The sequence below is a fragment of the Bombina bombina genome, chromosome 3 (genome assembly GCF_027579735.1).
Source record: "Bombina bombina isolate aBomBom1 chromosome 3, aBomBom1.pri, whole genome shotgun sequence".
In the NCBI taxonomy this organism is placed as follows: Eukaryota; Metazoa; Chordata; class Amphibia; order Anura; family Bombinatoridae; genus Bombina; species Bombina bombina.
In genome coordinates this window covers 1,236,284,412-1,236,302,270 of record NC_069501.1, presented here as the reverse complement: position 1 = coordinate 1,236,302,270, position 17,859 = coordinate 1,236,284,412, and the positions used below count along the sequence as shown (strand labels likewise).

The 17,859-nt window shown below is 39.3% G+C and overlaps 1 protein-coding gene across 1 annotated transcript in view; it reads left to right on the top strand.

Moving 5' to 3' along the window:
- RAB6A (RAB6A, member RAS oncogene family) overlaps positions 1–17,859 on the top strand; it is a 159,566-nt gene that overhangs the window by 68,942 nt on the left and 72,765 nt on the right. Inside the window, exon 2 of the mRNA XM_053708730.1 lies at positions 4,255–4,313. Coding sequence (XP_053564705.1) covers positions 4,255–4,313 — 59 coding nt within the window. The remainder of the gene's footprint in view (positions 1–4,254; positions 4,314–17,859) is intronic.

Below are 17,859 nucleotides of genomic sequence, written 5' to 3'. Positions count from 1 at the left end.
GGGAGATAAGGGAGCCAACAGTTCAGAACTTAAGTTCTACTGTCACATGCTATGTGCAGCAAAAGTTCTCTACTGAGCATGGGCAAGAACCTGACTGCAGCTAGAGCAGGTGTTTCCTATCAACCACTGGGAAGGTTAAACTGCTCCTTTGCCTTCATCTGTAGACCTCAATCTCACTTGTGGGGTTGTGTCCGGAAGTAATGGACCCTGCTCAAATTACCGTAAGTAAAAAAAGAAAATTAAATAAAAGTTAAAATCCTTTAAAAATGATGAATTATTCATATTGCAATAGTTTCTATTAAAGCGTCATGAAACCCACATTTTTCTTTCATGATTCAGGTAGAGCATGTGATTTTATACAACTTTCTAATTTACTTCAGTTATCTAATTTGTTTAGTTGTCTTTGTATCCCTTGTTGGAAAGGATACCTAGGTAGGCCCAGGTAGGCTGATTGGTGGCTGCACATTTATGTTGCATGCTATAGGGTCACCAAGTGTGCTAACTAGCTCCCAGTAGTGCATTGTTGCTTTTCCCCAAACAAACCAAGAGAATGAAGCAAATTAGATAATAGAAGTAAATTGGAAAGTTGTTAAAAATTGTATGCTCTTTCTGAACCAAGAAAGAAAAACATTAGGTTTTAATGTCCCTTTAAGTATAATCCACTGCTTAGTGCTTTTTTATTAAAACAATGAAACAGACTATCCGGGATCACTTATGCTTCAGATAACTACAAGAACACCTCTAATCGAGCTGAGGCATTAAAATCACGGAAGCGCAACATACGCCTAACGGACACCCAGAAAGACGCAACTTACCATCTTGCTAAGAGATTCTCTATATCTTCTTCCAACAACTTGTTCCAAAGAGCGAACTACCCTTTCCCTAACTAAATCTTGGGGCTGACTACACCAAAGCCTCGGAATTATAGTCCTTCTTTAAATTGAGGACGTGGACGATAAAAGTTGAATATTTAATAATTCTTATGTTTATTGATATGTTTCAATATAGCTTATTAGTTATGATTTTATCTACTAGACGGGATTGTTTCTGTATCAGAGCACTATCCTATATTATCAATATATAGTCTAAGACCTGGGTGCACATTTATCCCAACTTATTAGTTGTAGACTTAGTTGCACACTATAAAATACGATTAGGGCGATAGCAGCTTCTCTGTGATGGCCAGCGGCCGGGGTCACAGGGAGGAGTGTGCAGACAAACTTTATATAGCTACTATTCCCTAATAGTCTAATATCACAAGGTTATGAATTTGTTTACAACTGTGTGAACGATGCACTTCTACTTATGCCCTAGAATACACCCAATACGAATAACTCTATCCCTGTGGTACTTCTTTATGCACACAATAAAGCAACCAATGCCCTCTCTTAGCATCTACCTAGCTTAGCATCTACCTAATAATAATAATAATAATACTCTTCCGCTTTCAAAAAACATAAGTCTAAGCAGGTTATCTTTTGTTCTAATTCTGATATGGAAAAAATAGTTGCGGTTACCAACCAGCATATTTCATAACATGTATGTTGCATTATTGTGTTTTTCTTTTTTTTCTCTTTTGTTTTACTTTAATATATTTCCTATTATTATGTTATATACCACTATGACGGATCCAAGAGTGGTCCACTTTGTTAAAAATGGGACAAAAAATGAGGACAAATATAGGGGATGTACTATTATGTGCCTGTATTATGCCTAAACCTTTTATTTGCAGTATATTCCTTTGCAAATCTGTTACCAGTACTGTGTTTTTCCTCAATAAAAATTAAATATATATTAAAAAAACAAAACAATGAAACAGACTATTGTTATCCCTTTACTTTTATCCATTTACTTTACTAAATAAAAGCTACATATAATGTACTGAAAGCAAAGATTATTAGCCTAATACTAATAGGCAGATTTTTATTTAGTGTCCTCAGTTTTGGACGCCCCAATGTCATTGCTTCTGAGGCAAATTAAAGGGACAGTGTACACCAATTTTCATATAACTGCATGTTATAGACACTACTATAGAGAAGAATATGCACAGATACTGATCTAAAAATCCAGTATAAAACCTTTTAAAAACTTACTTAGATGCTCCCAGTTTAGCACTGTTGATGAGGTTAGTCTGGGACACCCACTGAAAGGGGCTGAAAATCAAAAAGAGCAGACAACCCTTCCCCCAATTACCTTCATATGAAATAACATAAACATGAGCCAGCAGGAATCTGTAGACATCAGTATACATCTGGCACTGTGGGGCTTGGTTAGGAGTCTGAAAATCAGCATAATGTTATTAAAAAATAAGCAAAGCTATACATTTTTATAAAAACGCTCCGATGGGCTGTATAAATGGATCATCTACAAAACAGTTATGCAAAGAAAAATCTGGTGTACAATGTCCCTTTAAGGACAGCTAAAAATGCGTGGCTGTGGTATGCAAGCAATGACTGTGTGCAATATAGCAGTGTTAGGTCTGGAGTCTACTTGTTTAGCAGGAATCTGGAAAACGTACAATTTACAGAATTAAATTACAGGAAAAAAGGCATTTAGTGCATATAATTAAAGCGCTATAACACTGCAAAAAGAGAATGCTTTATTATTGCACTAGCACTTGCATATAACTGTGTTCAATAGAATGAATGCAGAGTCTGCTATAAAGAGATGCGATATGTTAGAGCATTTTATTATTGCACTGTTGCTTTATTATTATCGGTTATTTAGCGCCAGCAGATTACGCAGCGCTATACAAATAATAAAACATTACAGGGATGCATTACATACACAAACAAGTACAGTAGGAGTACATTAGTTGCTTGTGTATAACTGCGTATTTAACCCCTGCAAAGGGGATCAACACATTGTTTTTTGTTTTATTATTGTTTGTGTTTTAACAGGTTAATAATTTTCTTTTAACATAGTTAAAGTCAGCTCCAGAACAGCAATTCACTGCTGGGAGCTAGCTGAAAATAACTGCTGAGCCAATGACCAGAGACGCACCAATTACCAGCTAGCGCCCAGTAGAGTAGGATATGTACATATTCTTCTTAACAAAGGATACAAAGACAACAAAGTTGAATTTCCTACCCCTTCAATCATTTTATATTAGTCTCATGGTATTTATTGTCCCTGTAAATATGAGTCATGTTTTTCAGTCCAGCAGGTGAGTGCAGTGAGCTTTTACCAAATGTCTATCACTTTCTGTATATCAGCTGATATCGCGTATAGTTTAGCGATTCTCTGGCCCTTGTGGGAGTTGCTGCTCTGCAGACACGTGGCAGAGTAAATTTACTTTTCAACACATTGTCCTTTTTTTTCCTTTCCCCTTTGTACTGTTGTAGTGCCGCTGCCAAGTCTGCCTGCCACAGGAATAAACGTGCTATCTCATATACTATTTACACACTGTGCTGAGACAAATAATAGTTTGCTTCTGCACTAACACAATCCCATTTTAAACACCAGAATTAAACCGATATTCCTCGAGAAAAGCTTTTTAAATTTGTAATTCAATTTTTCTAATAGGTTACTACTCATCTCACACACCTGTGCTAAAGCATTTATTTGCTTTTTACACACCTTTCTCTTGAACATAAGTTTTAGTGCTTTCTGTTTAAGATACACACACACACATATCGTTTCTTATTTATTTTGGAAAAACAACTTATTGCAGAAATCGTTAAAAGGACACTGTAGTGCAAAAGCTAAATGCTCTAGTTAATTACGTTTCATTTTAGATCTACTGACCCTGTAAGTATATGTGTTTAACTCCTGCAGAGGTCATAAACACATAGTTAAAGTACTGCAGAGAACAGCAAGTGAGCCAATCAGTAGTGGAATTTATATGTTGAAGACTAAAACATTTACAGTTTTTGGACTGTTTAAGGGTCCTGGTAACAGTTGCTCAAATGCTATTAAAATTACTACAATGCAGTGCCAGTGTCTCATCTTCGAATATCCTCTTTACAAGTAAAACACACTTTAATTTGGATTTGCACAGATCTTAGTATGTTTCACTTGCACAAGAGGATATTCGGCTCCGAAAAGACCCAAATACCGAAAGCAGCCTCCTACTTCTGCATCTGGCAGTGAACAAAAGTGCCGAATGCAAATCTCTAGTAAATAATGTATCCCCTTCAATCGCATACTTTCAGTAAAGCAAATGTCAGGCTATACAATTTGTATGTACCGGTAAATATGTTTTGAAATCCTTATTGACTGCACAGTAACACATTGTTTCTTGTTAATTTGCAGTTGGGAAGACGTCTTTAATCACCAGGTTCATGTACGACAGTTTCGATAACACTTACCAGGTAAGTTTGGGTATGGATGCAGTTGATGACCCTTTTATTTTAGCAGATTGAAATGACACTATATATTAGAGACAGTGAATCATATAGGTGTCCCACAGGATAAAATGTATAGCACCACACACACAGGTCTAGAAAGCAGATTCAAGTCAGTTTAGTTTGTGTGATGACAGAGCAGTTTGTCACAGTACTTAATAATACCTTCTGAAATAGGTCTTCTCCGTCTTAAAGGAACAGTAAACATCATGTAATTACAATACATTTCTGTTGTGCTGCTATATAAAAAAAACGATCATCCAAGTCTAGACACTGTTTAAAAAAAAATGAAAGGGACATAATACCCATATGCCAAATCACTTAAAAATGATGCAGAATAAATGTAAAAAGCTGACATGAAAATATCACCTGAACATCTCTATGTAAAAAAGGAAGTTATTTTACTTCAGTTTCTTCAGCTCACCAGAACCGTTATACTTCAGCTGCTGTCCAGCTGCAAGTTGAAAAAACAAACAGCCAGCCAATCAGAATCAGCAGTGCTGAGGTCATTATTATCATCATTTATTTGTATTGCGCCGCCGTCATGCTTAGCTTTGCTGTGATCTCATGAGATTTCACTGAATCTTGTGAGATTTTATAGTAAACTTCCTAAACTGAATAGGGAAATAACATGACTGTGCCTGCACATCCCAGATGCACACTCCCTTGCAAGTCCTGGGACTAGTATTCTGATTGGCTTCTTAACCCTTTGAGTGCTAAGCACTTTCTCACCTGGGTGCTAAGATTTTTTAAGGATTTTTTGATTTTTTATTTTTTTTTTAACTTTTTTCCCCCCAGACCCCCAAGACTTACACTATTGGAAAGATACAGGCTTCTAAGCCGCATGCCCCTGCTCTTATACTTAACATTGTTAAATATAAATAAAGTTGTGCGGTGACGTCATCACATTATTGCGCGTGACGTCACCGCGCATAACTTAAAGCCCCAGCGATGCCTGTCACTATGCAGGCCCGATCGCCGGGGTTGGGGCGGGTGGGAGCCCCCAGATCTCCCTCATGGTGGGAAAATGCTCATGACGGCTCTGAGCAGTCATTAGCACCAGAGTGAGAAACTCTGTGACGACTCAGGGCCGTCATTAGCACTCAAAGGTTTAAAGTCCCATTACAATAGGAACTACTGAGGAAATTTGCGGTAAACTATTTTCCTTTTTTAACATAGAGATGTTCAGGTGAAAGTTTCTAGTCCGCTTTTTACAGCTATACTGCATCACTTTCACTGTACTTAATAATACATTGGCTAAAATGCAAGTTTGTCAAAATAGTTTAAGAGTTTAAGGGGCAGTCTGTAGAGACTTAGATACAAGGTAATCATAGAGGTAAAAAGTATATTAATATAACAACTTTGGTTATGCAAAACTGGGGAATGGGTACTAAAGGGATTATCTACTTGAAAATGTTTGTTTAAAAAGATTGACTGTACATTTTTAAGGTGGTTTAGCATAGATTCTGCTTAGTTAATAAATAATAATTTTTTAAACAGGTATTTCAATAAACTGATGAACAGTATATTCCTTTCTAATCTCTAAAAGCTCTATATAAATATATAAACTAGCAAGTAATAGTCCCACTACTCTTCCTACCTTAATTGTTGATGCAAACCTGTTAATCCACCTTAAAATAAGAAATGACTACAGACAAAGTGAGAGAGGGGGTGCAGGTAAACATAAGTACCCAGAAAATGAGGTAACATTATTAACCCAAACCTCCCTGGGAGAAAGTGGAACAAGCACACATTGTAGGTGCGTTTTACAACAAAAAGGTAGCAAAATAAATAATGCATATTTATAATAATGTAAACTTTCAGTTGTGAAATTTTTATATGTTGGTAAAATGTTGTCTTTTCTCCAGATTGAAAGTAACTTCTGTTACTGTCAACCTGGTCTTCACTTTTCTTGTGTACATTGTGCAGTGTAATTGTATTATGAGCCAGGTAATTCCCTCTCTGATGGCAAAGTTCACTTCTGAAAAGGTCAATGTGACTTTGGATTTTAACCTATCGAAATATATAAATCACATGATTTAGTTTGAAAACAGAAAGAGGTTATGTAGAGCAGGGTTAGACTGATTTTGGAAGCTTCAAACATATATATTTTTTGGTTATTAGACTCATATTGTTACACAAACACTGTCAAATTAAAGTTTAATTTTTCAGATTCAGTATGCAGTGTAAAAAAACAAATCTTTTTAACCCCTTAACGACTAATGTACCCTGTACATCACACGGTCGTTAAGGGGGGTTTACTAGCATATATGTATTTTGATTTTGTGATTGGCTGATGGCTGTCACATGATACTGGGGGGAAATTGGATTAACTTTGCCAGAAAATATTCTACTGCTCATTTCAAATTGAAAGTAAGTGATATTACATTGTGGTTTTTATTGTATTTAGTGATCCTTTAATATTCCTGGTGGCTCTGAAGTTTGTTAGCCACTGGTGTAAACAGTGTTATTTCTTTTTGGTACCGTTGCTATTGTATAAATACAAATTCTTATCTGATAAAAATGTACATAAAATATATCAGCCTCTGTCTAGAATGTTGTTTTGTTTTTTTTACTTGTGGTTTTGTCAAACTATTGCCATAAGCTCCTTAGGTTTAGACAACAGTATGTAACATTACATGCTCTAATTTAATGGAAGTTATGCAGTTTTTGCTTTAGACAGCACAGTGGTTGACTGCTTCTATCCTGCATTATTTGCAGCTCTTGAATGGGACTCTATCTGTGTGTTTAACTCCTTTGTGGGGGTTAAACACATTATTAAAGGGACACCAAACTCAAATGTTTTCTTTCGTGATTCAGATAGAGCATGACATTTTAAGCAATTTTCTCATTTACTCCTATTATCAAATTTTCTTCATTCTCTTGGTATCTTTATTTGAAATGCAAGAATGTAAGTTTAGATGCCGGCCCATTTTTGGTGAACTACCTGGGTTGCTCTTGCTGATTGGTGGATAAATTAATTCCCCAATAAACAAGTGCTGTCCAGAGTACTAAACCAAAAAAAGCAGCTTAGATGCCTTCTTTTTCAAATAAAGATAGCTAGAGAACGAAGAAAAATTGATAATAGGAGTAAATTAGAAAGTTGCCTAAAATTGCAGGCTCTATCTGAAAGAAAAAATTTGGGTTCAGTGTCCCTTTAAGCTTATGTCACTTATGCAACAATAAATTGCTATTGTCAAGCATGATACTCATGAGTTGTAGTTGATACATGGATCAGCTATCTGGCATAGCTGGTATTGTGGTTTCAGCATTGCCAGGGTTACTCTGAACTGTCCTTTCTTTGTGTGGAATCTGTGTTTGTTCAGGAATGCAGTGGTCTCAAGACCCCCATTCCGCCCCCATTCTCTAGGTACCTTTGTTTACTTGCATAGAATGTTTAATCAGAAATTAAATCAAGGGCGGTGGCCTTGACAAGACAAAGGAAACCCTGGGTTATAACTGAATGTTACAAGGAAAGTAGGCAGAACTTGCCTGAAGCAGGTTCTCACCATATACCTAAAGGAATTTGGTAATAAGTGGATGGTATTGTGTTTTTTTATTATGTCCCATTTTATTTTAAAGAACTATATCTTTGCACATATCCTTGTTAGTTTGAATGTTTTTATAATTTGGCACTGTGTAACCTGTTTTGCTATTTTGTTATTAAACATATAGAAAATCTAATTCTGTATTTGGGCTCTTATATCTAAATTCACACTCTGAAGAGACAAGGTTAAAGGCACGTTACCTAATTTTTAAGACACCCTCATTTAAAATTCTTGGTGGTGGCAGTAATTTGTTAAAAGGACAGTCTACACCAGAATTTATTTATTTTTTTAAATTAATTTTTTTATTGAGGTGAACAAAGAGAAAAGTACAAACGGTATACATCTTCAGTGTACATTGATACAAGTCACAGAGCCTGTGTAGTGACAATTTGCAGAGATCCATAGACTGCGGGCACAATAAGTTCTGCAAGCATCCCAATAATATCTAGCAGCTATATATAAAAAACACAGATACAGTACAGTGGGGCAAAAAAGTATTTAGTCAGCCACCAATTGTGCAAGTTCTCCCACTTAAGAAGATGAGAGAGGCCTGTAATTTTCATCATAGGTATACCTCAACTATGAGAGACAAAATGTGGAAACAAATCCAGACAATCACATTGTCTGATTTGGAAAGAATTTATTTGCAAATTATGGTGGAAAATAAGTATTTGGTCAATATCAAAAGTTCATCTCAATACTTTGTTATATATCCTTTGTTGGCAATGACAGAGGTCAAACGTTTTCTGTAAGTCTTCACAAGGTTGTCACACACTGTTGCTGGTATGTTGGCCCATTCCTGCATGCAGATCTCCTCTAGAGCAGTGATGTTTTGGGGCTGTCGCTGGGCAACACAGACTTTCAACTCCCTCCAAAGGTTTTCTATGGGGTTGAGATCTGGAGACTGGCTAGGCCACTCCAGGACCTTGAAATGCTTCTTACGAAACCACTCCTTCGTTGCACGGGCGGTGTGTTTGGGATCATTGTCATGCTGAAAGACCCAGCCACGTTTCATCTTCAATGCCCTTGCTGATGGAAGGAGGTTTGCACTCAAAATCTCACGATACATGGCCCCATTTATTCTTTCATGTACATGGATCAGTCGTCCTGTTCACTTTGCAGAGAAACAGCCCCAAAGCATGATGTTGCCACCCCCATGCTTCACAGTAGGTATGGTGTTCTTTGGTTGCAACTCGGCATTCTCTCTCCTCCAAACACGACGAGTTGTGTTTCTACCAAACAGTTCTACTTTGGTTTCATCTGACCATATGACATTCTCCCAATCCGCTTCTGGATCATCCAAATGCTCTCTAGCATACTTCAGATGGGCCCGGACATGTACTAGCTTAAGCAGGGGGACACGTCTGGCACTGCAGGATCTGAGTCCCTGGCGGCGTAGTGTGTTACTGATGGTAGCCTTTGTTACGTTGGTCCCAGCTCTCTGCAGGTCATTCACTAGGCCCCCCCGTGTGGATCTGGGATGTTTGCTCACCGTTCTTGTGATAATTTTGACCCCACGGGGTGAGATCATGCGTGGAGCCCCAGATGGAGGGAGATTATCAGTGGTCTTGTATGTCTTCCATTTTCTAATTATTGCTCCCACAGTTGATTTCTTCACACCAAGCTGCTTGCCTATTGCAGATTCAGTCTTCCCAGCCTGGTGCAGGTTTACAATTTTGTTTCTGGTGTCCTTCAACAGCTCTTTGGTCTTCACCATAGTGGAGTTTGGAGTGTGACTGTTTGAGGTTGTGGACAGGTGTCTTTTATACTGATAACAAGTTCATACAGGTGCCATTAATACAGGTAATGAGTGGAGGACAGAGGAGTCTCTTAAAGAAGAAGATACATGTCTGTGAGAGCCAGAAATCTTGCTTGTTTGTAGGTGACCAAATACTTATTTCTTCTGTTATGTGTGATCAGTCCACGGGTCATCATTACTTCTGGGATATAACTCCTCCCCAACAGGAAATGCAAGAGGATTCACCCAGCAGAGCTGCATATAGCTCCTCCCCTCTACGTCAGTCCCAGTCATTCTCTTGCACCCAACGACTAGATAGGATGTGTGAGAGGACTATGGTGATTATACTTAGTTTTTATGACTTCAATCAAAAGTTTGTTATTTTAAAATAGCACCGGAGCGTGTTATTACTTCTCTGGCAGAGTTTGAGGAAGAATCTGACAGAGATTTTTTACTATGATTTTAACCGGAGTCGTTAAGATCATATTGCTGTTCTCGACCATCTGAGGGAGGTAAAGGCTTCAGATCAGGGGACAGCGGGCAGATGAATCTGCATTGAGGTATGTGGCAGTTTTTATTTTCTGAATGGAATTGATGAGAAAAGCCTGCCATACCGTTAAAATGACATGTATGTATACACTTCAGTATTCTGGGGATGGTATTTCACCGGAACTACTGTGTTAAAGGTCACTAATCCTTTTTAATAACTATTCTCATGTTAAACGTTTTTGCTGGAATGTAGAATCGTTTACATTGCTGAGGTACTGTGTGAATAAATGTTTGGGCATTATTTTCCACTTGGCAGTTTTTTGCTTTAATTGTGACAGTTTCGTTTCTCTTTACTGCTGTGTGGGAGAGGGAGGGGCCGTTTTTGGCGCTCTTTGCTACGCATCAAAAAATTCCAGTCAGCTACTTTTATATTTCCTGCATGATCCGGTTCATCTCTGACAGATCTCAGGGGTCTTCAAACTTCTTTGAAGGGAGGTAAATTCTCTCAGCAGAGCTGTGAGAATTCTTATAGTGACTGTGTATAAAAAACGTTGTTTTGTTTTCTTATGTACAAATTTAATTAGTGTTGTTTTTTTTTACTAATGGAGTTTAAACTTAGTTCTTAACGTTTTACAGGGTGTTCCGTTTGAACCCCTTCATTCCATTGATATAAAAATGTTATCTTGGAAAGTTCTGTTTTTAATGGCTATTTCCTCGGCTCGAAGAGTCTCTGAGTTATCAGCCTTACATTGTGATTCCCCTTATCTGATTTTTCACTCAGACAAGGTAGTTCTGCGTACTAAACCTGGGTTCTTACCTAAGGTAGTCACTAACAGGAACATCAATCAAGAGATTGTTGTCCCATCCTTGTGTCCAAATCCTTCTTCAAAGAAGGAACGTCTTTTACACAATCTGGACGTAGTTCGTGCCCTCAAGTTCTACTTGCAGGCAACTAAAGATTTTCGCCAAACTTCTTCCTTGTTTGTCGTTTACTCTGGACAGAGGAGAGGTCAAAAAGCTTCTGCTACCTCTCTCTCTTTTTGGCTTCGTAGCATAATACGTTTAGCCTATGAGACTGCTGGACAGCAGCCTCCTGAAAGAATTACAGCTCACTCCACTAGAGCTGTGGCTTCCACTTGGGCCTTTAAGAATGAGGCCTCTGTTGAACAGATTTGCAAGGCTGCAACTTGGTCTTCGCTTCATACTTTTTCCAAATTTTACAAATTTGACACTTTTGCTTCTTCGGAGGCTATTTTTGGGAGAAAGGTTCTTCAGGCAGTGGTTCCTTCTGTATAATGAGCCTGCCTATCCCTCCCGTCATCCGTGTACTTTTGCTTTGGTATTGGTATCCCAGAAGTAATGATGACCCGTGGACTGATCACACATAACAGAAGAAAACATAATTTATGCTTACCTGATAAATTCCTTTCTTCTGTTGTGTGATCAGTCCACGGCCCGCCCTGTTTTAAGGCAGGTAAATATCTTTTAAATTATACTCCAGTCACCACTTCACCCTTGGTTACTCCTTTCTCGTTGTTTCTTGGTCGAATGACTGGGACTGACGTAGAGGGGAGGAGCTATATGCAGCTCTGCTGGGTGAATCCTCTTGCATTTCCTGTTGGGGAGGAGTTATATCCCAGAAGTAATGATGACCCGTGGACTGATCACACAACAGAAGAAAGGAATTTATCAGGTAAGCATAAATTATGTTTTTCCACCATAATATGCAAATAAATTCTTTCCAAATCAGATGTGATTTTCTGGATTTGTTTCCACATTTTGTCTCTTATAGTTGATGTATACCTATGATGAAAATTACAGGCATCTCTCATCTTCTTAAGTGGAAGAACTTGCACAATTGGTGGCTGACTAAATACTTTTTTGCCCCACTGTATATCTTGCATAGACAATGCAGAGATACAAAAACTAAACTCAATATATTAACTGCAGCATAAAGATATGCAAAACTAAATAAACCAGAACGGCCTAACACCTCATTTTTTCCTTATTTATCAAGGATTCATATTTTGTACCTAGGAACCCCCTAAAAAAAAATATATAAAAGTTAAGTGTACCCCAACTAAGATTTAGCGGCCTCACGTGGACCACGGATATTAAATATCAATAAGGGGTAAATGTTTAAGTATATAGCAGTAGTGCCCCTTTGGGTCCCAACACTTTAGTACAATTCTATATATAAAAAATGGTATTGAAATTGCAGAAATAAAACATTACCCATGTATATATAATGTTAAGACCATAGAGATATATTCCCAAATAGTAGGTAGCAGCCACTCTTGGGTTACTTAAAATATTGTTTCACTGAAAACAGGTAAATATGGGATGGGTATAATTTTAAGACCACACTAGGATTGTGGTACTATGACATGGCGTATATGGGAACATTGATACTATACAGTTGTGCTCATAAGTTTACTTACCCTGGCAGAATTTATGATTTCTTGGCCATTTTTCAGAGAATATGAATGATAACACAAAAACTTTTCTTTCACTCATGGTTAGTGTTTGGCTGAAGCCATTTATTATCAATCAACTGTGTTTACTCTTTTTAAATCATAATGACAACATAAACTACCCAAATGACCCTGATCAAAAGTTTACACACCCCAGTTCTTAATACCGTATATTGCCCCCTTTAACATCAATGACAGCTTGAAGTCTTTTGTGTTATTTGTGGATGAGGCTCTTTATCTTCTCAGATGGTAAAGCTGCCCATTCTTCCTGGCAAAAAGCCTCCAGCTCCTGTAAATTCTTGGGCTGTCTGCATGAACTGCACGTTTGAGATCTCCCCAGAGTGGCTCAATGATATTGAGGTCAGGAGACTGAGATGGCCACTCCAGAACCTTCACTTTATTCTGCTGTAGCCAATGACAGGTCAACTTGGCCTTGTGTTTAGTATCATTGTCATGTTGGAATGTCCAAGTACGTCACATGTGCAGCTTCCGGGCTGATGAATGCAAATTTTCCTCCAGTATTTTTTGATAACATACTGCAATTATCCATTCTGTATCGGCTGTATCACACTAGAAGGCGCCTTTGTTTTGTGATTTCATTCACAGAGAAAGTTTGTATTTACAGAGAGCGCTAATGTATGCAGACATATGAGAGGATTACAACACAATACCATCCCCAGTGGCTAAGGCAATGAAACACATAAATACGTGACTACATCTTAGGAGTAAGGATATTGCCGCAGTTGTAAGGTGCTTTGTAGACACCCCTTCAGATTAAGCGACCATGAAACATATTGTAAGGCACAAAGGATAACATAATAAACTGCTACCCATCATCCCAAAAAAATTAAAACTTGCAGCCCAAATTCCAGCTAAATCTATAAACCCCATTAAGCAGTTCATCCTGCCCAGGGGTCATCATGTGTAAAACGCAATAGGGCAGATATCCATTTTTATATAGGTCAACTGCATGAACAAATGTCCCAATGATAAACTGCTGCATATACGGTCAGTCTATACTTATCCCATTCCTGCCCTGCATGGAGGCATCGAAAAGCAAGAGTCACATTGGTGAACCATCTCAGGTCTTACACTTGGGGGTCCCAGACAGTGGAACAGCAAAAGAACAGTTCTTGTAGTTTTTGAAGAGTTATGACAGCCACGGAAACAAAGAAGGCTCCCCACACAACAATCAACACTGGTAACTTGGCGATACTTCTTCTGATCTATGTTGCTAGGGCCTTCAGTGAAACCTATATCGGCAGACCTCATTTTCTGCTCAGGAGAGCCGGCCGCATCCCCCCAGCAGTCAGTGAGGACCATCCCAGAACGTATCCCCACATTTGTTCATTCATTAAAAGATCCTGTGCACCGCACAGGACTGTGGATTGCAGAGACCTTGATGGGGCTTCGATCCTTCAAAGAAAACTCCAAAGGCTCAGGAATCCATTTCTCTGGGGTTGAGGGAGAGGAAGCAGCACTAGGTAAGCTTCACTCTAACGCCCCATTATCTCTCGCAATTGGGCACTCTGTAGAGCTAGAACGCTGTGAAGAGGGCAGCCGCAACTCTATCCGTGGCATTTCCTGCTGTCGAGCCGCACCATTCACTGGAGAGAGCACTGCCAGCTGTGATATGATCTGGTCTACTCTCATGCATATCTGCGCTTCACGTTCCTCCATACAGAGCTTGATGGCAAGATATAGCTCCTTCATATCGAGGTAGTGGGACGTAGCACTCCGTGACCTGCAAAATGGCCGCTCCTTAGTCTTGCAGAATGTGAGCAGCAGTAGAGAAAATGCTCAAATCTGCCGGCTCTGGTCCTTTCGTCCCCTTCGGACCTTGCAATAGTGTTCTCCAGCTCCTCAACACGCAGTTTAAAGGTGAATTCGGCAATATCGAGCGGTCTTAAGGTTATTGAAATCTATTATGCTTACGGAGCTCTCTGTGTGCAACCTTTCAGACTCCCAGCTTGCTCAGCCCCCCCCCCCATATTTTTATTGTTTTAAAAGATAGATAATCCCTTTATTACCCATTCCCTAGTTTTGTATAACCAACAGTTATATTAATACACTTTTTACCCCTGTGATTACTTTGTATTTAAGCCTCTACAGACTGCAACCTTATTTCAGTTCTTTTGACAGACTTGCATTTTAGCCAATCAGTGCTTGCTCTTAGGTAACTCCACGTGCGTGAGCACAGTGTTATCTATATGACTCACATGAACTAATGCCCTCTAGTTGTGAAAAACTGTCAAAATGCATTCAGCTTAGAGACGACCTTCAAGGTCTAAGAAATTTAGCATATTAACCTCCTAGGTTTAGCTTTCAACTAAGAATGCCAAGAGAACAAAGCGAAATTAGTGATAAAAGTAAATTGGAAAGTTGTTTAAAGTTACATGCCTTATCTGAATTTGGTGTCCCTTTATGTCCTTTGTAGAGATAAAGGTTTAGGGAACCAGAGGCTGAGTGCTATTAACCCCTTCATGCCCACACCCTCCCCATTGTGACGGCTGAGTGGATAGGCCTAAAGGGACAGTCAACACCAGAATTTTTGTTGTTTTAAAAGATAGATAATCCCTTAATTACCAATTCCCCAGTTTGGCATAACCAACACAGTTATAATTATACACGTTTTACCTCTGTAATTACCTTGTATCTAAGCTTCAGCAGACTGCCCCCTTATTTCAGTTCTTTTGACAGACTTGCAGTTTAGCCAATCAGAGCTGTCTCCATGGTAAATTCATGTGCATGAGCTCAATGTTATCTATATGAAACATGTGAACTAATGCCCTCTAGTGGTGAAAAACTATCAAAATGCATTTAGATTAGAGGCGGCCTTCAAGGTCTAAGAAATTAGCATATGAACCTCCCTAGGTTTAGCTTTCAACTAAGAATACCAAGAGAACAAAGCAAAATTGGTGATAAAAGTACATTGGAAAGTTGTACTTGTTATCAGCGGTGGAGATATCTAGAGTTTTTTTAGTGCTAATTTTATAGTACTTAAAGAAATAACATGTTTTTGTGTAATTTCCCAAGGACAGAACTCAGTGCAAAGAAAGCAGTTATTGTCGCTTCCTCTTGTGTGTCTCTGCTCTCATTATGGAAGCATATAGGAGAATGCCTAAATGGGCTCTGGAGTTTCTTTGCAAGAAAAGAGGAATTACAATTTTTGGCAAAGCAAAAGAGCAGCTGATCAGGAAATTGCTAGAGGCAGAGGGCCTCACAAAAACAGTGTGAAACAGGCACAGAAGGGGTTACTGTGGGACCTGTAACTCAAGGACAACCTGATGCTGTAAACCCTGCGAGTGTCATGAAGTCTCAGGTACAAATGGCACTCAAGTATTTAGGAGATGCAGATTCACGACTAAAGCTTGAATTAAAATACCAAGAAGCTGAGAGTAAGAAGCAGCTGTAAGGGAGGCCCAAAGGAGACATGAGCTGGAGGTTTTGTGAATTACCAAAACCAAGGCACCTCTCCTGTACCAAGATTATTTTTAAACGGATTTGCCAGAAAATTGATCTTGGGAAGGGAACCTGAAACAGTTGCAGAGGCTGCAGACCTGGGTAATGATTATGCCAACAACAGAGCACCTGCAGCAAGTCAGGCAACTGTGCAAGCGGCATCCCCTAAGTGTAAAAAGGCAAACAAGCCAGCAGAGAGGCCATCTCCTCTACACCCTACAGCCAGAGGGGCAGGGGCCACATCGGGCCAGGGGGATACCCGCTGATGTTTAAATTGTAACCAGATGGGGCAACTGAGTTTCACCAGCCCAGAGAAGAAGAAGCCTGATGGTGGAAATGTGGCTGGGGGACCAGCAGCTGTTATGTTTGTGGGTGGATTCACAAGGCAGAAACGGAGATATAACCTACAAAGGGTATCTGGGGGTGACTAGGTGGCAACAGGACTCTGGGATAGCTTCAGTTACCTTGGTGCATCCTGGAATGAGACAAGGTTAAAGGCACATTACCTAATTGTTAATTGTGTGAGTTATTGGGTTTCCAAGACACCTTCATTTAAAATTATTGGTGGTGGCAGGAATTTGTTAAGCTGTGTTGGTGTAGATAGGATTTTGGGGTTAATTTGGTGTCCCTTTTTGTCCTTTGTAGAGATAAAGGTTTAGATTACCAGAGGCTGAGTGCTATTAACCCCTTCATGCCCACACCCTCCCCATTGTGACTGCTAGGTGGATAGGCTTAATCGTCACAGCTATCAAGAATTATAGCCTGTAATTCTTGCATTAGATAGTCCCTTTAAGCTAACTAGTGAAAGGCAGAGCCCAAGAAGGTTAGTTGTTTGGATCGTATGCTGCACCATTAATGCAAAGCCAGGCTAGGAATGCCTTATATGTGACTGCATTAGAAGTGGAGAAGTACTGGATCAGTTTATGAACAGGATGCAGCACTGTAGCTCTAATTACTCAAAATGAACAGCAAGCTGTGCTCTAACACTAGTTACTCGAGGAACAGGAAGCTTTGCTCTAGCACTAGTTACTCAAAGATCAGGAAACTGTGTTAAAGCACTTGTTACTCAGGAGAAATAGTTAGCTGTGCTATAGCTCTAGTTACTAAGGAGGAACAGAAATGTGGGCTGTAGTACTAGTAACTGAGGAGAAAACGGAATCTGTGCTAAAGCATTAGTTATTTAAGAGGAACTAGTTACTCGAGGAACAGAAAGCTGTGTTGAAGCACTAGTTACTTAAGGATCAGGAAACTGTGTTAAAGCACTTGTTACTCAGTAGGAACAGGAAGCTGTGCTGTTGCTCTAGTTACTGAAGAGGAAGCTATGCTGTAGTACTAGTAACTCAGGAGGAACAGGAAGCTGTGCAGTAGCTCAAGTTACTAAGGAGGAACAGGAAGCTGTGCCGGAGCTCTATTTACTAAGGAGGAAAATAAGCTGTGCTGGAGCTCTAGTTACTAAGGTCAAACAGGAAGCTGTGCTGGAGCTCTAGTTACTAAGGAGGAACAGGAAACTCTGGTGTAGCACTAGTAACTCAGGAGGAACAGGAAGCTGTGGTGTAGCACTAGTTACTAAAGAGGAACAGGAAGCTGTGCTGGAGCACAAGTTACTAAGGAGCAACAGGAAGCTGTGCTGTAGCTCTAGTTACTAAAGAGGAACAGGAAGCTGTGCTGGAGCTCTAGTTACTAAGGAGGAACAGGAAGCTGTGCTGTATCACTAGTAACTCAGGAGGAACAGGAAGCTGTGCTGGAGCTCTAGTTACTAAGGAGGAACAGGAAGCTGTGGTGTAGCACTAGAAACTCAGGAG